Source organism: Sesamum indicum, linkage group LG7 (genome assembly GCF_026168435.1).
Source record: "Sesamum indicum cultivar Baizhima isolate 11 linkage group LG7, ASM2616843v1, whole genome shotgun sequence".
Lineage (NCBI taxonomy): Eukaryota > Viridiplantae > Streptophyta > Magnoliopsida > Lamiales > Pedaliaceae > Sesamum > Sesamum indicum.
Window position 1 is genome coordinate 13,181,530 of NC_142663.1, and position 18,929 is coordinate 13,200,458.

The window sequence follows — 18,929 nt, forward strand, 5'->3', positions numbered from 1 at the left end:
CCATGACCGGCACTCCCCGCCCGAGATCCATTTGTAGCCTCGCTAAAAGTCTAACCACCGACACCAATCGGACAGACCAGAATTAGCCACGTGTCACGGGGGACAGTGGCGTAAGCACACAATCAATCAAACAAAGTGAAAAATCACAATCACTCACACGCCACTCCAAGAGCGAGAGCATAAGCAAAACCGCGTCCGTATTTGCTAGCTAGCTACCTACCTACACACAAACACACTCTATTGTGTGTATATGTGTGTACATATATATATACATATCTCATAGCTCCGTGAGTGGATACAGAAATATCTCAGAGAGAATTTGCACTTTCTGATCTCTCTCTGCGAGAAAAAGGAGAAACGATTGTGTGTTGGTTTAGGGGAAAATGGAGTTGTTTTACTATATGGTGTTTGGGGCGTTGGCGGCGGTGGTGGCGGCCTTGGAGCTGAGTAAGAGTAACAAAGATCGGATTAATACTTCGTCGGCATTCAATTCCTTCAAGAACAATTACTTGCTCGTTTATTCTCTCATGATGGGTAGGTAAAATTGTGAGATTATCTCAGATCTGGCGCTGTTCGATTCGGGAATGTGTGTCTATTTTTAATTGATCTAGTTGATTTGAGGTCGGAAAATGAGTGTAGTTTTGCTGTTCTATTTTGATGGGAAGTACGAGTATAAAGTATGTGACATTATAATTGTACGAATTTTTTGTTAGCCTGCGATAGGTTCTAGATCCAATGTTAAGATGATGTAGTAAAGTAGGGTGCTGTTTTATGTCTATTGTAGCCCTTGTGTGTGATCTGGTGGTAAATTATGGGATTGAAGTGCTCTTGGTTGGATCTGATGTTTGTGAACGTGACTTCATTAATGGTTGAAAGAAGTTTTGAGGTTATTGTTTATGTTGGATTAGATCCATCCTTGTTATGTTTGTCTGCTGAGAGTGATCCAACATAAGTGAAGTTAATTATCCTTTTTTGTTTTAGTGGTAGAATGCATATGCAGCTTGTAAGCTGCGCCATTATGTAGTGCGCTGCGGACTGCGAGGAGAGTATGCTCCTACGAATCAAATTTCTTTTATGTTGTTCCTATTTTACAGTGTTTCTGCTTTGAATTAAATACCTGAAGTTTAAAATTGTAGTTGCTTGTGCTTTTGTTTCTCTTTTCTGCTTTCTTATGTCATTAGATGTTATTTCAACGTTTTATAAGGCTTTATATGAACCTTATCTGTTAAGATATAACACATTGAGCATTTATATATAAAAAGTTATGTATCTAAGTTATTAAGTCGGTAATCCTGACATCATGTGCTTTCTGTTCTTGGTTTTGCTATAATATCAAAACTGCAACCTATATTGGCTTATGAGGGGCTTCATTTCCCATTTCTATACTCCCTTTGTATTTTATAGCCTAGTAAATCCAGTACATGAATGAAGGGCAATCAATTCTAAGTTAATGCAATATACATCACTCTGTCAAATCATTTTTTCATGTCACCAGATAAAACTTTGAGCATTTTTGCCTTTTGAAGAAAGCTCAACCCCTCTGGGCAATTTTCTCTTTAGTTCTTAGAGGGATGTGTAAATATTAAATTTTCCTTTTTCTGATAATTGCTTCCCCTGTGACAAACAGCGGGTGACTGGTTGCAAGGTCCATATGTTTACTACCTTTACAGTACTTATGGTTTTGGGAAAGGTGAAATCGGACAGCTCTTCATTGCTGGCTTTGGGTCTTCCATGTTATTTGGAACCATTGTTGGATCTCTAGCAGATAAACAGTGAGTTTCCCTCTTCAAATAACCTTGTTTAATTTTCAGACTGAAATTCTGCTCATTGAGTTCCATTCTGAAATTGTAGGGGGCGTAAGAGAGCATGTGTTACTTACTGCATCACGTATATACTGAGCTGCATCACCAAGCATTCTCCTCAGTACAAAGTACTGATGATTGGACGTGTTTTGGGTGGTATTGCCACTTCTCTCTTGTTCTCTGCATTTGAGTCATGGCTTGTGGCAGAACACTTCAAGGTTAGATGACCTTACACGAAAATGACTACAGCTATTTGCCTAACTTCTGAATCTGGTATTTTATATGCGTATGCATTAGCTTGTCGCTGTCCTCTATGCCATTATGTAGAATATGATTCACATTCAAATATGCTGGAGATGTTTTGATCTGCATTTTATATCTCACGAGTTGTGATATTGTGGGGCAAACATTTTTGGACTGTTCAGTTATTTGTTGTGTGCTCCTAGGAACACAAACTACTAGAGTCCGGTTTCAGGATAAACTTTTTCCTTTTGCAGTTGTAAAAAGATTCAGTTTGCTGATACTGAACGTAGAAAATGTAATATAAGATGGAATGTAATGTCTGCAATCCCATTTTGCTTCTCTTTCTTGTAAACTACAGACATGGATGGGTTTATAGTTATTGATTGAACTCATGGATACAACACATACATTTGCAGAGGGGTTTTGATCAGCAGTGGCTCTCATTAACTTTCTCCAAGGCTATATTCCTTGGCAATGGTCTTATTGCTATTCTATCGGGGTTGTTTGGAAACCTGCTAGTTGACTCCTTGAATCTTGGGCCTGTATCACCATTTGATGCTGCTGCCATATTCCTAGCAATTGGGATGGCTGTAATATTATCATCTTGGACTGAAAACTACGGGGACCCTTCAGAGAACAAGGACTTGCTTACTCAATTCAAGGGTGCGGCTGTAGCAATTGCATCAGGTATTTGTTGATCCTCTAAAAGTGTAAATCTTCTACTGACTAAAGATCTTTCGGCAGCACTGCCACAGTATAGAGGAAGTGAGATTTAGCAGTTATAGGTTCTTGAATGTTCATTTAATACCTGGAAATATGAGGTGAATAATATAATGGAACCTCATATACTGATTTTTATTGGCAGATGAGAAGATTGCACTGCTTGGTGCTATACAATCTCTCTTTGAAGGTTCGATGTATACATTTGTGTTCCTCTGGACACCTGCTCTGAGTCCAAATGATGAAGAGATTCCTCATGGTTTTATCTTTGCAACTTTCATGTTGGCCTCAATGTTGGGGAGCTCAATCGCTGCTCGCTTGTTGGCTCGCAACTCGCTTAAAGTGGAGAGCTACATGCAGATTGTATTTGTTATTTCTTCTGCATCTCTTTTGCTTCCAATATTGACAAATGTATGTTCAGGTTCTCTTCTCTCTTTCTTTGAATTTATCTTGATGGACGATATCTGACTCTTATCGCTTCAGTTCTTGGTAGTTACTCCAACGGTGAAAGGGGGTGGCATCTCATTTGCAGGCTGCCTTCAACTTCTTGGCTTCTGTACTTTCGAAGCTTGTGTAGGAATTTTCTGGCCATCCATTATGAAGATGAGATCCCAATACATCCCTGAGGAGGCTCGAAGCACCATCATGAACTTCTTCCGAATCCCGCTAAACATCTTTGTTTGCATCGTCCTTTATAATGTACGGCCACTTCATCTTCAGTATATATTTACCCTTTGCATGAATAGCTGTTGGCTTAATTCGTATTCCTTCTCTCTTTCACATGACTTCTCTAAACCCCCATGTCTCCTCATTTTTCTCTTTTCCGCTTGCATTGTTTACATAGTTTACTTGATTATGCCATCTGGATGATAACAAGCTTGATGAAGTAAATCCCTTACTGTAGTCTGATGGCTGGAGCTTAATAATTTTTGCACGCTTGTAGGTCAATGCATTCCCCATTACCGTCATGTTTGGTATGTGTTCCATCTTCCTCTTCATGGCCTCGGTTCTTCAGAGACGGCTCGCAGCAATTGCGGACAAGCCAAGTGAGTGATTTGTTTCCTATGCCCGATACTTGATTATATCTATCTACTTCCTAATCTCGTTAATATGATTTTGACAAACAGTTTCGTGTCTTCTATATTCCAAAGACTACCGTAGCGTCTAAAATTTTGTAATCTTATTGAGAGTTGGTAGTTTAACATCCTCGAGAAAAAATGCCCGCACTTCTCTAATGTGTCTGTTTCCTGCCCCCTGTTTCTTCAGAGACACAGGAATGGACCATGTTGAAGGAGAAAGATGCTGAGGATGAAGAACTAGATGCTGCTTGAACAATTTCTTCAACTGGTTGAAGATTTCTAATGGAGGTTGTTTCTCATCTTTCTATTTATTGCCACAATCAGTAAAGCGCATCACCATCCGTCTTGTCTAGTCGACGAATACAATTAATTAATTTTGACTTGTCACAAAAATTACCATAAAGTTAAACCGGCTATGCAGCGAAGATGGGGAAAGGAAGTCTTATCTGCGTGCTTGAAGGGGTTTTCTGGAACATGCTAGCTAGCATCTATCTGACTGTTCCTGTCCTGTAAGGATAGCCAATTTTCTTTCCATAATTCTGAAATGTCTGTTTGTTTCCTTGATCTCGGCCGCCCCACAAAGGGCCCTTAGTTTTTTGTATTGGAGGCATATTTTTTAACTATCTATTCTTAGTGTAAGAGTGTAACGCCATAAGCATATTCTTTTAAGATTTTTAAGACGGTCATGCCCTCTATATTTAACGTTAATCTTGAGCAGATGATTTTTGTGCGCTCACAGCCAGCCACATATTTCGACATCTTTATTCGCAAAGGGCTAGAGTCCCCATCTACCTTATTTCTTATTCTCTTACAATTAAAGTCATTCTTGTCGTACAGTTTTCTCTTTATTGAATGACCAACTATCTCAGGAAAGAACATATATTTTTTATTTGAGTTGTCTGTTCACATCATGTACAAGTTAAACCTTTTTTTTCTCCACAAATCAAATACCTTCTATTGAACGTAGAGGGATATGTTCATTGGATTCATTTGGAATGCAGAGATAAGTACAAGAAAGACAAGAAGAGAAACAAAATAAAATAACAGCAGTAATTTCACAGCATAACAACAAATAAATAACAGCAATAATGCCATTCTGCTATTATAGATCCAACATGATGAACAAAGATTACAAGTTTTTCACAAATCACCAGCTTTGTAGAAAGAAATGCTACATGTCAAGTCTTGGAATGGAAACTAGTTTACTACCAAACTCAACTTTCAGAAGGCCGAAAACAACTTCTTATCGCTTCCTCCTCCAATGCCTCCTGCCCCCTTCAATTCCTCAGCCCTTACCTATCTTTGGCAGCATTCACATATAGTCTCAAACAAAAGCTCTGGTTTCTTTAGAAATTTCACGATCCCCATAAATGCTCTCTTAAAGAAGAATTAGGAAAAGATCATTCTGCTCGATTTACAACAGAAACTATAACCGTGCAACACCTAAGACATACCTACAGACATGTTCAGTTTAATAACTATAAGCAGATAATCTTCTCATAAAGCCCTTTACCAGAAGTCAATGGGGTAAACTTGTGCTCCCAATGCACAGAAAAGAGCACGCCAATCCCAAAACACCGGCAAAGCAAATTGTGTATATATCGAAGCAACAACAGTGAAATAAGCAAATGTTACCCCACACAAAGACCTTCATAAGAACTTCAACTAGGTTCAAATTCTGCTTCCAATAAGGAAATGCCAGTAATTCTGCTTCCAATAAGGAAATTCTGCATAATGCCATACACCATACTTAGACCTTGAACGGTCAGAACTTCTCAGAATCTATGCTTGCTTTTCTTTGTATGACAAATAAACTAGTGAAGGACCATTTGGTATAATTCGTACGAAATACCGGGACATCATTAGGGAAATACATAGGCATGCCTCAACTGTAGCATATGAAATCATACAACCACCACTAAGAGACTTCACCCGACAATCGCAGAGGTTTCCCTTTTCCTATCTCAGCAAAATCTCTAATGGAATCAACACCTCAACAACTTACAAGAACTTTAGTATTGCCACAACTGAATCTGTCAACTGCTTAAGCAGAAATTACTAGTTTGAATCCACAGAAAAGGGGGGATTTCTTGAGCTATGGGGCATGGTCAGCTGCAGGAATGCTGCATCATGGCTTCTCCGTGGGTGACAACCAACTGTACCTAGATGATGAAGACACAGAAATAAAAAGTCACCCGTCCAACGATACCCCAAATTTTTTAATAAATGTCTTGGTTTTTCATGGCTGGAATCCAAAAGGTGAAATGCTGCTTTGCACGAAGCATACAGCAACAGGAATGAGACAGGACGGTTAACCAGAAGCGCTTTGAAAAGTAGTGTATTGGGAAAACGGAAATCTTTCTGAGATTAGCCCAGAAGGAAAGTTAAGCTGAGAGCTGTTCGACTAAAACAAGACCTCCTTGAGGTCATTAATCTTAATCGCAAACAGTAAAGGAAAGAGACCACAAATGGAAGATACCACCAACTCATTTCAAAATACCTTCCACCATACAGCATTTACAACCCTCAAATCAATGAACATAATATTTAGGTTTTTAAGTGCTGAGATAAACTAGTCATCAAGACTGCAAAACTCAATAAAATAAACAATAAAATAAACTTAAGGTTTCCCAAAGAAATCCTAGAATTTGGGGGCAATCCTAATATAATTTTCTGATTATGGCAACCTAGATCTTAATCCCCATTACACCACTACTTAAAATAAAGGGGGAAAAAGCAAGCAGATCAGCATGATGCAGAATTAGCATGAAATACGGGAAATTATAGATTTGATTGAGTCCTCAGTCAAGTATGGTAGAATATTAATTAAACAAGAGATTCTTGAAATTTCCTGTTTTGTAAAACAAAAGATTAAAGCCTACATGGAGACATAAAGGTAAAACCGCATCCATACGTGTATTCCAAAATAGTTAAGACGCAGATTACCACAGATTCGCCCAAATTGTGTAAGTTAAAGAAAGTTCCAAAACCACATAAAGAGAGTGCGAGAAGCGAAATCCACTTTTAACTACAGCGAGCTGGGCGGGAACAGGAGTGAGCAGAACCTCCTTCAAAAAAGGACATCAAACACACACACACACATCTCAGTTATGCACTCACCCGAGTTCGAACCCAAAACCTCTAGTAGGAGATTTTGAGCCCAATCCACTAGTTGCCCCCTAGGGACAAGCAACATGTCTAAAAACCAAGGAATCTGTAATGCAAACAAAATGATAATCTTACGCTGATAATTCACCATCACACCAGCAGTTACACAAGGTAGCCTCCAAATTACCAGCACTTATTACATAGTTTTCAAATACGGTGACAACACTGTACTCTAGCAATAAACTAAAGGGAAGGGAAAGGCAAACAGCTCTAAATGCAAACATGTATCCCTGCAGTTGATGTAAACCCACTGAGTCTTAAGCAGTCTGCAAAGATTTCATGAAACTCCAAGTCTTTGGTACACACAACTCATGATCTCCTCACTCAGTAGGTCCTACAAAGAAGCGCTGTTTCACGTTCAGAGCGATTTGTTGACCAATGGTAACTTTCAGTAAAACCGAAATCGCCATTAACAATAAACGTTCAAGCCTGTACAGATAGTATTTGTCACCTGTCAAGCCATAATATCAACGTTTCCCACGATGCCCGCCCCCTGACCTTGCACCATGATGGCGAGCAAATTGAATCCTTAAGTGAGCTGAGTCACGGTCATGTTCATCAAATTTATAACCTGCAACATTTAGCTCGACTATCTTATGGTCCCAACTGTCGCTTTGAATTATTATGGAAAACCAGAGATGTCAGAAAACAGATTGTGTCAGGGGTTGTCATTTTCACTTCACTATTTTAACTTCTTGAGTGCCCATTTGATCAATTAAATAGTTGTTATATTGAACAACAGAATCAGTAAATTATAGGTACTAGAACAATACAATCTTTTCTAGAAAACGTAAATGGGGATATTAGTTTCATAATATCCTTGTTTTCTTGCTACATAATGCAACAAATTGACACAGGATGAGATTTCATCAAGTAATCTCTAGTTTCAAATTAAACCTAGAGTATTTACATCTAATTTATCCTTTTTCAAAATAATTAGATGAAGATAAAATGGCTTTTGGCACCCGTAACAAAATATTGATGCACCCATTAGCATCAATGTTGAAGTTCAGGGACAAGCTATATTATGAAAATTTCTTACTGAGCATCAATTGTAATGGCCACACCAAAACCACAGAATAATATGATGCCACCCAATCAAAGCTAATTTTCAGTTTACCCAAGGAAACACAAACTTTTCCTTTGAGGAACCAAGTGCATCCAACACTTTTCTTTCTGCTGTAATGAAGGCTGATTCGTGATACTTACAGCTAAACTAAATCAAAACCCGCAAAAGCTTCAGCTCCATTTAGTTACTGTAGAGAAGTGTTCAATATTCTAGTTTCCCCAGAAATAAAGAGGAAGGCACAACCAAGTGAAAAGGGGAGATGCATGTCCAACTTGGACAGGTGATCTATATACCAAAGTTCATTATCTGGTTCCAGGTATACAGAAGCCTAACATTCTCTAGAGCATGTTCCTTATTCTGATGGAAAAAGTTAGATAATGAACCGAGAAACTTCAAACCAAGATCCATATTTCACTTTCCAGAATACATACTCCAACTCATGAAGTAGTGACCTAGAACTCCTGTCAAATTCTGAACTTAGTCTCAAAAAGGTCACGACACCCCATTAATGCTACGCAATTTCACTCCTTATTTTTTCCATTCCACTGGATGTACCCTTATAATGCATACAATCATCACGATTTTCATAATTCCACAAGACTCGCAATAACCACGAAAACAATTGAGATATTCCTAATTCTCTATCCACCTCTAGTGCTTAGGTAAGGAGTTAGGACCAAGAATCAGTCAAAAATGACAAGTGGGCTATTTCTTGGCAACATTGTGCTCAGTTTCATGTGTGGCAATTCAGAGTAGATGTCTTCTTAGTTGGGGAGGAATCCACACTACACAAGCCAGACCTTTTGAGAAATGTACTGAGAGAGGAGTAAGCACTCATGCAAATGACAGTCTTCTGCCAGCCACATTGACTTATCATGCTTTCGGTCCCATTCAAATGAAACTAACAATTGTCTGGACAGATTGGTAATGATGCCAAGTTCATAGTTGTTTAAGGCCAATGTACCACAGTGCAAAAGTGCCCCAGAGCCATGGGGCATGGCACACGGCGGGTGTTGTTGAAGCGAATTGCGCAATTGCATAAGTAAATTTTATGCTTTTGGTATTAGTGGCTTTCGATAAAAGTACTGCTATACAAATATAAAGATTACGAAGAAGAGAACTTGGGTCACACAAATTTCAGCCATTATTTAATTAAATCCGATCAATTTCAGCTCTTATTTAACCAATATGGACATTTATCTCAGCAAAGTAAAATTCTTTGTGCTATGCGAGCAATACTTCAGCAATAGACTCACATACTTTTAACAATATTTTCAATAGTTTAGCAATATAAAAGTTTTAACTCGAATTCAATACTTACAATATGAAAATTTGCAAAAATTATAAAAGCAAAACAAAAACAGAAAAAAGAAAAACGAGAGCAAAACGGACTAGCAAAAAGAATGGGAAGGCAAAGGAAAAAATAAAAAGGAAAAGAGCAAAACCGAGCCTGGGGAAAGAAAAAAGACGGAAGTGGAAGGTATACATGCTAAGAGAGAAACACTGGAGCAGCTGTTGAGAGGCTTCTTAGCTCTTCCCCCCTTTCTATCAAAATAATCCGACTGACTGGTCTCTCTTCAAAAGAAAGCACCATGGGTGTACCACGCGCCTTAAAAAAGGCACTGAAGAATGGCTTTTGGCCTGTTAAGAACTGCTCTAGCCCAAGCCAATTGTCATTGCACTATGGCCAAATTGTTCATGAGAAACAGATTGGGGAAGAATGGCCCTGGCCTCACACCATTCGTCATTTGCCCCATAGCAGGCCATTACTAACTATATTCAAGTTGTTCAATGGAAGCTGATATCCCACAACCCCCATCAAGTTCCATTGCCCCAAAAGATCAAGGAATCTTTGTTCTCACACACAGTATATGACGATTAAAAACAAAGGATTACTCTTTTTACGAATTCTGCATTCACAGAGAATTGAAATGAATCCAACTAATCTATTGGGAAACAAAAGGAGGACCAGACCAATCCTTTCCAAGTCAAAAGTGCTTTTGCATTGGAAACAACATTGAATCATGGGCCAACCTTACCTTGTAAAGCATCCATCGCTGTGGCTGCATGAGCTGGACTCTGAAAATCAACGAAGCAAAGCACTAGTGGATCACCCCCAGGCTGCACAGGTTAATTTCAGGCATTATCATTAAAGTAAAAACACAGCTAGAACATATAACTTCTATGATCAAACACATTCTTACGTGTCTTGATTCTTTAGTTACAAGCCTTACTTCTTTATATCCTACGAATGGGCGAAATATATCTGCAAACCAAATTAAAGCAACAAAACTAGCAGAAAAATACACATTATACAACAGAAAGGATACGGCATACTTCCCTGCGAGTGCAATTCGCAGGCAAGCCCTCTACAAACAACGTGCTGCTAGCATCGGGAGGAAGTGAAATTTCTGGCTGCACTGCTTCTACCCCAATAGACCGGATTTTTGTACTTGCTGCTGGTTCTGATCCTCCCACTGCCATGACACGTGGATCATCAACATGATGATGTCCACCAAGTCCACTGCTCATAGATCTTCCTGAGTCACCACCATATGATGGCATTTGCTGGTACATTAAACCAATATTTTTGAACATTCACATACAGCAAATATAGCCTGACAAATGAACCAATTAATCCCCACAAATTTGAAAACAACTGACAAAGTGAATACCGTGCTGCGCAGGTAGCGATCATATGATGCATTAATGGAGTCAGTATCTCTAATAACGCGCAATCCTCCCCTATCATCCTCACGGGCATAGTAGCCAGACAAGTCGTGCCTGCTAGGGATCTCTACATAATTAAGGTAAATCAGTTGACAAACCAATAAAGGGAAACATGGTTCACATATGCATCCAAAGTCATCAATTGATAACCCTGATCAGAAACATGAAAACGCGAATCACTATGTGAAACCTAACAAACCCCCAATTATGCTAATGCTCCTTTGTTTGAATGCATTTTAGCATATCCGAAAATGAGACTTTGTTAAAATAAAATAAAATCACAAATCAAGCAGCCGTTAAATGACTGAATCACAACCAAACTCCTAGAGATTATAATTTACCCATTAATTTAACCTACATTCCAACATATCTCAACTAAGGTTAAATACTTCACCCAACCAATTCAAACAAATTAAGCTAAATAAAATCAATTTGCACTTCACTACTTATTCTTAAAACATCATTCTCGCAAAATGCTAGCTTGTTCTAAACCCCAATTTTACCAACACGAAATATAAAATAAAATTAAAAAAAACCCCAAACCTTCTCACCCGCACCCAAAATAATTCACAGGATTCGCCTCATACATAACTCCAGAGATCAATCGATAATTGAACAGAGAATTACCATAGTCGGAACGGGGCCGTTTCACCACGTGAGGAGTAAGGGCCGCTGGCTGCTGCCTGCCGTCGCTATACCTCCAATAAGCATCCGCCATGAGTATTCACGATGAATTAAGAGAAGAAGCGAAGTAAAGAAAGTCTATACGGTTGATTAGGGTTTTTGGGTTCTGATTTTTTATCGAACAGAAGTAAGAATTAGAGCAGGAACGAAAGAAATTGAGCAAACGTAACAGCTCAGCTTTTCTATGTATCCGCCAACTCAAAAAAGCACCCTTTACAATTTTTATTTTTTTTTTCCTTTTCCTTTTCTGGTTTTATTACCCTTCCAAGTTTCATTTTATCAATTTTTATTTTAACCTTATATAAATTTTCCTATTTTGAATTAAAATTAAGAACTTCAATCCACATATTAAAGTATACAAATACCCCAAATTTGATAGTTTTAACCTATGTTTTTATAATTATGGTCCCACTTTTCTACTTAAATCAGATTTGATCGTTCTGACATGTACTATTTTACAAACTCATATTAAACTTATTTAAAATATTTTATAAGCTTTTACATCTTATAAAATATTTTAAGAGTTTAACGATATTTAATCTTATTTTAGAAATAAATTGTTAAAGTATTTAAAATAATTAATTAAGACGTAATTTAAGATATTAGAATAATAAAATTTTCATTTTATAACAATGACCGAAAAAGCCATCAAACTATTAGAATTTAAAATTATATAAACAGATCATTATACTTTGGGAAGAAAAACGCCAATTATATACAAGGAAAGTGAAATAATAACAAAATCATAAATGTATTTTTATTTATTAAAAATTAAGATTAAAGAGCTCATACAATATTCTTAATCATGTATTAAGCCACATCAAATATATAAGTATATTGAAATTATTATTATATGAATGTATTACTCAAATTATTAATATTGATATAATATATATAATTATTATTTTTTATTTACACCAAGTCTTGAAGTCAAGGCCTTGGCTTTTTTTCTTCAACTAAAGTCATCCTCTCTTGAGGTTCGCAGCTGCTTCTGCGCTTCTTCTTTCTCGGCAGAGCATCAACTACTCTCCCACTTCTATATATTTCTTTTTTCATTGTCTTAATTAATAATTTTGATATATATATTTCAGTTGAAAAATGGGGGAAATGACAGGCCGCCCAATTTACAGCTGCAGAAACTGCAGGAACCCTATTGCTCTACATCAGGATCTACTTTCCAAGTCTTTTAAGGTGAATTTTCAATCTTTTTTATTTATTTAGGAATATATGTTGTGTTTTCCATCACAAAAATATTATATATATGTATATTACTTGGATGTGGTGAAATAATTAATTAAATTGGTGACATCCAAATTATTGCTTGCTCAAACTGGGAATCAATCCATTATTTATTGTTGGAAATTCATTTAATTCAAGAATTTACCCCCAAAAGGAAAAGGAGGAAGAACTTGTAAGGGTAAATTATAATAATTTTTTTAAAATTTGTTATAATTGTAAATAGCTCGTTGTTGTTTAAAAAATTACAAATATCCTTTAAAATTAGTGATCGTTTAATAAATTATAAATACCCTCTATAATGAGTTGTCACGAAAAAATATTTACTATACAACTGTTAGTACCAAAGTGGTATTTGTATTATCAAACAAATAGAGATAATTGTAATTAAGACATTGTTAGGAAAATTGATGAAATATTTAATTTTGTTTAATTTCACAGCATAATCAATGATAAAAGTTATGCCCTATTTTTTCACGGAACTCAATTGACAATTGTTCTATAACTCCTGATATTGTAATTATTAAAATCAAATATTTAATTTAATTTAATTTGCAAGCTTCTAATTAATTATTTTGATTATTATTGTAGGCAAAAACTGGGCAAGCATATATGTTTGGGCACGCAATGAACATTGTGGTTGGGGCAAAGGAGGACAAACAACTGATGACTGGTTACTACACAATTGCTAACATATTCTGCAGCAAATGTGGGGAGGAAATGGGGTGGACTTATGTGAGAGCTTTTGATGCAAGAGAGAAATACAAGGAGGGGAGATACATTGTGGAGAAGTCCAAGATTGTGAAAGAATACTGAGGCCAAGTGAAGTGCATTTATATATTATGAAAAATATATTTAAGTAAATTTCTTGTTTTTCTCCGGACGTAAGATGCACGTTTTTACCTGTCGTTTACTTATTTTTGTTATTTTGGAACTTGTTGATTTAAGCTGATATGTGTTGTTGTTGGTGGTTACTGACGTTCTGTTTAGTATGTTTGAACGAGTTTGCTTGTAATATATTCCTGTTGAAATAAATATGATATTGAATTATTTTAACTGGCAATAAATATTAAAACGGGCTTCCGTGAAGTTTGCTATAACAACAACTACCCCTTCATTGTTTAAAAAACTACAAATGCCCCATCTGTTATTAACGATCGTCTAACAAATATCTCCTTGTGGCAGCCCATTGCAGGCGTTAATTCTAAGGGGATATCTGTAATTTTTCAACAACAATAAAGTGTTTATAATTATGACAAATCTTGTAGAAGCCCGTTGTAATTTATCCTAAAATATAATATATATTCATGAATAAAAGGGTGTTTCGCTAAGTCTAGTAAAAATAAGATCTTACAAGTTCATACATGTTGTAATTTTTTTTTTCAGATTTAAAAGATGTGGTATCGTATTCTAAAAAGAAACTTATGAAATATTAAAATAAAATAAGGACATGGGACCTATAATGTGTTCTTTATGATAATTTTGTAATTATAATTTGAAGAAAATTGAATTAACTTGTCAAATTTTTTTTAAAGAATCTCATAAGGTTTTAATATATGTTTTTTAACCTTATAATTAATTACATTTTCTGAAAAATTTATCGAGCACTTTACATATCTTATAAAATATTTTAAAAAATTTATAAACTTAGTCGAATACTCTCTACTTTCAAAATACCTCTAATAACCCATAAACGCCCAGTACTAAAGAGAATTTTCTTAGAAAAAAAATAAAAAAAAGAAAAGCAATGAGAAGAACAAGTTCAAGATCTAGCCCACTTCGCTTATGGGCCTGGCCCAGATTAGTTGTAGCCCATAAAAGGCCCATTGACATAAATTCTAATGATAGTCAACGTGAATGAGAATTATAGGGTAATGAATTGAAGGATTTCTAATCCATATATGCATTTCAAAATATATAAATAAAAATTAATTAATTCTATTTTTCTTCATTAAAATAAAATTGAATTAATGCATATAATATTTAAATTATATAAAAATCAACTTCAATTTTCTCTTTTTCCACTCAACCTAAATACTCTTAATATACTTCTTTCTCCTTAAATAGTCATATTCTTTTATTAATAATTTTTTATTCATGCATCTTTAAGTTATTCATTTCATTAATTTTGATTAATTATTTCTTTTATTTTTTTGTCATTTAATTAAATAAATATTAGAAAATTCATTATGCACGCTTGCAGAAGGGAATGTTTGTGGCCCCCTAATTCTTTTCCCAAGATTAAAAAAAATGTAATTTATTATAGAAAGATTTTAGTTCGATCGAAATGAGTTTTGATATAATGAAATGTAATTCACAATCATAAATAAATCGTATTTACTATGTAATTTATATATAGTAAACATAACAATACTTACTCTTGATGTGTTGAGAGACATAATCGGACCCTGTTGCACAAAATATTATTTATTCTGACTTTTTATGAGCTTTATAATTTTGTTTTAAAAAGACGCATCATATGAAAGATGTGAACGGAACTTATAAACCGTCCAAACTTCTCATTTACAATGGATGCAAGACGTGTGCCTTTTATCATCAACTACCCAATCAATTAGATGAAGTCAAGTCTGATGTGAGGAAAAATTCTAATTCGGATTGAAATTAATTATATGACAAGTGTAATACACGTATTATATGATTTGTGTACAATTTAAAAAGATAATCAATCTTATTACTAATATAAGACACCTACTATACGATTAAATTAATTCGATCAGACCTGATTTAAATTAAAAAAAATCATAACCTAATTCTCATCATATAGTAATGCATTAAACTTCCCTTAGTTATTAGTGCTCTACCATGTGATGTAAAGTTATGAATCATGGGCCAATGTCTACTTATCTGTATATCACACACATATACATGTATATATATATATATATATATATATTCATATTATATGCAATTTTTAATTGTTCCAATGTGCTTTAATGGTTGGAAGAATCTGAAAACACAAACCAGCCATCATTGCTATACTACTACTTACTTTGATAATACAAAATAAATTAATAACACAAGTACATAATTAAATAAATAAATCATCATCAATCCCACTAAATTCCCTATCTCTTATTAACAATTATGATAATATAATGAAATTTATATTGTGCTGATATATAATATAATCCACATAGTTCACAATATTATTAAATTATATATTGTACTGGTAATCATACATTATATAAAAAAAATTCTGCTTCGAAATTGGTCATCACACCACCCAAAAAATACATTTATTTTTAATGACTTTTTACAATAGAATAACGAAAAAATCCGTGACAAATTGAAAACAAAAAAAACTAAAACAATTAATATATATATATATATATTTTAATTTGGGATATATAAATGGAAACATCTCCATATTGCATGATGATGACAATTGGGGGAAGCATAGGGACCATATATATTAACAAGTACAACAAGATATATATATATATATATATATATATCATTATATGTATCTGATGATGAATACTTGAAACCAAATGAAAACGTGCAAACAAGTGCTGTACAAAGTACAACTCCAACGATGCACAGAAATTGAGATTTGATATATATATGCATGGATGGACTGCTAAGAATTGAACGATGAATGGGTGAAAGTTCATCTTTTTTGCTTTAGAAAGAGAGCTAAAATGGAAGAAAAGTTGAGGCATTTACAGTTCCACATGACAGAAGCAAATCTGGCAATTTTGCAGAAGAAACCCAACACCAAGAACCCAAGTGGGATTTTCTTTTTTCTTTTTCTTTTTAAGAAATATCAAGAAAGAGAAAAGGAAATTAACGACACATGCATAAGTTCATAACCTATATATATATATATAAGACTTCTGAAAACAAGAATCATAACAAGCATTCGTAATTCTTAAATTACTGACAGAGGTATTACACTTCTCATGTGATTGATCGTTCTTCTTAAATTATATACTAATCACATGATAAATGTAATTTTGATGGGATCAGACCTGATTCAAACTAAAATATTCGGTAGTTCAAGAAAATTTAACATAAGTTATTAAAGTAAAACAATAATTAGATAAGGGTTTGATGATGAGATTTTCACCAGGAACCTCCAGACAACATGCCACTCCAGTATCCATGATTTGACTGATGATGATCCCCTTCATGCTCTCTGTGATGATCTTGAAGCCCAAATTCATGTAATTGATCATCATGAGCTGTTGAAACAGGCTTTAATTCCTCAAAAGGGAATAGGGTTCTTGATGAGTTTGTGTGATTTTGCAAATTACCAAGCCCATCTAGTGAGAAACTCAAGCTACTTGGCTTGAAGTGATCATGATGCATAGAAACTACTGGCAAAGAGAGGAGCTGATCAGTGGATGTGAGAAGAGAAAAGCTGTGAGAAGGGTGGTTATTATAATTAGGGTTTTTAGGGTCAAGCCCAAATTGTACTAAAGGGGCAAAATCATTGTAGATGGGGGGATTATAACCTACATTTAGGGCTTGCCCATCATGGATCTTAGGGTTTTGAGGTGAAAATTTTGGAGGGCTGAGATTTGGGATCATCACTTTCTTGGATGAAGATGATGAGGATCTTTTGTTCTTCCTTGAACCTCCACCCACTGGGACGTTCCTCAAAGTGCCCCCTTGAGTCCAGTACCTTCGACAAGTCTTGCAGAAGTATCTGGGCTGAGAAAGACTGTAGTTGTTGTAATAACAGAACTTTGTGTTGGTGGAATTGCACCTCGGACAATTCAAAGCTTGTTCCTTGTTTGGCCTAGGCTTTTTCTCTGTGCTAGTTCTTGGGTTTTCAACTGGCCTCACTACTCCAATACCCTGAGATGGAAATTAAAAGGGATGAATCAGTAATGCAACTTTTGCTTAAAGAAATCAAGAAAATTAACACCAAAGTTATATATACCAAACAAACAAGAAAAAACAAGAAGCTTTTTTCTTAAATCTTGATGAGGGCTATCTTACTTAGGAAAAAGCTATAGAAACAAATGAAGTGAGCTTTTGCTTTTGTTTTTTGATCAGATCAGCAGCCTTTTTTTTCTCCCAAGGAAAAGAAAGAAAAAGTTGAGAAAACATGAAAATCAAAGCAAAAAGATACATCAGTGGTGGGGTTTTATTGTGAAAAATTAGGCTACAAAATTAATCTGAACCCTAGAAAGAAGTAATTGTGATGATGAGATGGATGATATGATTGAAGGGAAACATGCATGTTTGTGTTGTGTGGTTTAATTACCTGCGGCCAAGCAGTAGCCATAGAGGGAAGAGGGAGAAATTAAGGGAAGAAGATAGAGAGAGAGAGAAGAAAAGAAAAGGTGTGGGAGAGTGATGAAAGAGAGGAAAAATAAGCAACTTTAGAGCAGATGTGTTAAAGCAAGAAAGGTACTTGAGGAGGGTTAGTTTGGCGGTTCCATATGTTGGCTTCCTATAATATGTGCCCGCTGCAGGTGGGGGAAAAGCAAGAGATGGAAGCACACACACTCTTTCCCACACGGGGTAAGGGGGTGTTTGGGTGGGGGCATTTCTCCACTTGCCAATATTTCATCTTATTATGTTGTGTTATACATATATAAGTGAGGGATAATTACATCAGTCCTCCCCTAATATTTTATTGTAATAACACGTAAATTGATTGTGGTTTAAGAAATATATTTAGTACTCTTTTAAGTTTATTTTTGTCTAATAAATATATCTATTCGTTAGTTAAAGTTCACCAAATTTAACAAAAAAAGTTTGAATGAAAATTATTTCACCCCAACTGATTTATTATTGACTTATTACATGTCAAACAAATCATCATTTTTTATATCTAAACTACACTTATACATTTTCGCACACGAATGTATACAAGGGGGTATATTTTCTTCCTTACAAGGGTAATTTAGTAATAAAAAAAATTGTTTGACCTACAGTAAGTAAATAATAACTCAGTGAATGATGTCTAATGTATAAATTTATTTGTTAATTAGACATAAATAAATTTTGGGGGATACTAGCTGTGTGTAATTTTATGAACTATATGAGCTCTATATATATACATAATTAGTATCAGACGAGAGATTTGAGTGATTTACAAATTTCAACGTCTCCCTTTTCTTGCAAGACGTTTTTCCAAAATAAAACTATATGATTCTTGTCAGAGCAGATAATACTCGTATAAAGCCTTCAATCATGATGTGGTGAGAGCTAGCACACCAC

General features: G+C 35.2%; 4 protein-coding genes across 10 annotated transcripts; 2 read left to right on the top strand and 2 right to left on the bottom strand.

The window, feature by feature from the left end:
- Positions 1-154: 154 nt before the first annotated feature.
- On the top strand, positions 155-4,552 carry LOC105166764 (uncharacterized). 2 transcript variants are annotated; one of them, XM_011086240.3, is made up of 9 exons: positions 155-534; positions 1,628-1,772; positions 1,852-2,020; positions 2,462-2,732; positions 2,911-3,176; positions 3,249-3,464; positions 3,709-3,811; positions 4,032-4,132; positions 4,266-4,552. In XM_011086240.3, exons 1-8 carry the CDS (start codon positions 384-386, stop codon positions 4,094-4,096), a joined length of 1,386 nt encoding a protein of 461 aa, XP_011084542.1. In that variant the 5' UTR covers positions 155-383; the 3' UTR covers positions 4,097-4,132; positions 4,266-4,552. The 2 variants fall into 2 exon arrangements, with proteins under 2 accessions (XP_011084542.1, XP_011084541.1); XM_011086239.3 differs by having other exon boundaries at positions 156-534; positions 4,032-4,552.
- Positions 4,553-4,897: 345 nt separating this feature from the next.
- On the bottom strand, positions 4,898-11,689 carry LOC105166763 (RNA-binding protein 1). Of its 5 annotated transcripts, none has more exons than XM_011086237.3 (7): positions 11,439-11,686; positions 10,757-10,878; positions 10,412-10,649; positions 10,286-10,347; positions 10,121-10,202; positions 7,464-7,583; positions 7,060-7,359 (listed from the first exon to the last, which is right to left on the bottom strand). In XM_011086237.3, exons 1-6 carry the CDS (start codon positions 11,527-11,529, stop codon positions 7,480-7,482), a joined length of 699 nt encoding a protein of 232 aa, XP_011084539.1. In that variant the 5' UTR covers positions 11,530-11,686; the 3' UTR covers positions 7,060-7,359; positions 7,464-7,479. The 5 variants fall into 5 exon arrangements, with proteins under 5 accessions (XP_088738593.1, XP_088738592.1, XP_011084539.1 ...); XM_011086236.3 differs by having other exon boundaries at positions 7,060-7,346; positions 11,439-11,685; XM_088882467.1 differs by lacking the exons at positions 7,060-7,359; positions 7,464-7,583 and adding an exon at positions 4,898-6,000 and having other exon boundaries at positions 11,439-11,689.
- A 734-nt stretch (positions 11,690-12,423) lies between these two features.
- Positions 12,424-13,781, top strand: LOC105166762 (protein yippee-like At4g27745). 2 transcript variants are annotated; one of them, XM_011086233.3, is made up of 3 exons: positions 12,424-12,472; positions 12,587-12,686; positions 13,323-13,781. In XM_011086233.3, the coding sequence occupies exons 2-3, from the start codon at positions 12,594-12,596 to the stop codon at positions 13,545-13,547; spliced, it is 318 nt and encodes a 105-aa protein (XP_011084535.1). In that variant the 5' UTR covers positions 12,424-12,472; positions 12,587-12,593; the 3' UTR covers positions 13,548-13,781. The 2 variants fall into 2 exon arrangements, with proteins under 2 accessions (XP_011084535.1, XP_011084536.1); XM_011086234.3 differs by lacking the exon at positions 12,424-12,472 and having other exon boundaries at positions 12,479-12,686.
- Positions 13,782-16,586: 2,805 nt separating this feature from the next.
- Positions 16,587-18,220, bottom strand: LOC105166761 (dof zinc finger protein DOF4.6). The gene is made up of 2 exons (XM_011086232.3): positions 17,968-18,220; positions 16,587-17,555 (listed from the first exon to the last, which is right to left on the bottom strand). Exons 1-2 carry the CDS (start codon positions 17,986-17,988, stop codon positions 16,818-16,820), a joined length of 759 nt encoding a protein of 252 aa, XP_011084534.1. The 5' UTR covers positions 17,989-18,220; the 3' UTR covers positions 16,587-16,817.
- Positions 18,221-18,929: the final 709 nt, after the last annotated feature.

Excerpts from the sequence above, each read along its gene's own strand:
- LOC105166764 (XM_011086240.3), top strand. The coding sequence starts at position 384 with ATGGAGTTGTTTTACTATATGGTGTTTGGGGCGTTGGCGGCGGTGGTG. Across the intron at positions 2,021-2,461 it reads TTGTGGCAGAACACTTCAAG|AGGGGTTTTGATCAGCAGTG; the intron begins GTTAGATGACCT and ends ATACATTTGCAG. Across the intron at positions 3,812-4,031 it reads AGCAATTGCGGACAAGCCAA|AGACACAGGAATGGACCATG; the intron begins GTGAGTGATTTG and ends CTGTTTCTTCAG.
- LOC105166762 (XM_011086233.3), top strand. The coding sequence starts at position 12,594 with ATGGGGGAAATGACAGGCCGCCCAATTTACAGCTGCAGAAACTGCAGG. Across the intron at positions 12,687-13,322 it reads TACTTTCCAAGTCTTTTAAG|GCAAAAACTGGGCAAGCATA; the intron begins GTGAATTTTCAA and ends TTATTATTGTAG.
- LOC105166763 (XM_088882466.1), bottom strand. The coding sequence starts at position 11,529 with ATGGCGGATGCTTATTGGAGGTATAGCGACGGCAGGCAGCAGCCAGCG. Across the intron at positions 10,879-11,438 it reads ACGGCCCCGTTCCGACTATG|AGATCCCTAGCAGGCACGAC; the intron begins GTAATTCTCTGT and ends TTAATTATGTAG. Across the intron at positions 10,203-10,285 it reads TAACTAAAGAATCAAGACAC|CCTGGGGGTGATCCACTAGT; the intron begins GTAAGAATGTGT and ends TAACCTGTGCAG.
- LOC105166761 (XM_011086232.3), bottom strand. The coding sequence starts at position 17,988 with ATGGCTACTGCTTGGCCGCAG. Across the intron at positions 17,556-17,967 it reads TGGCTACTGCTTGGCCGCAG|GGTATTGGAGTAGTGAGGCC; the intron begins GTAATTAAACCA and ends TTTCCATCTCAG.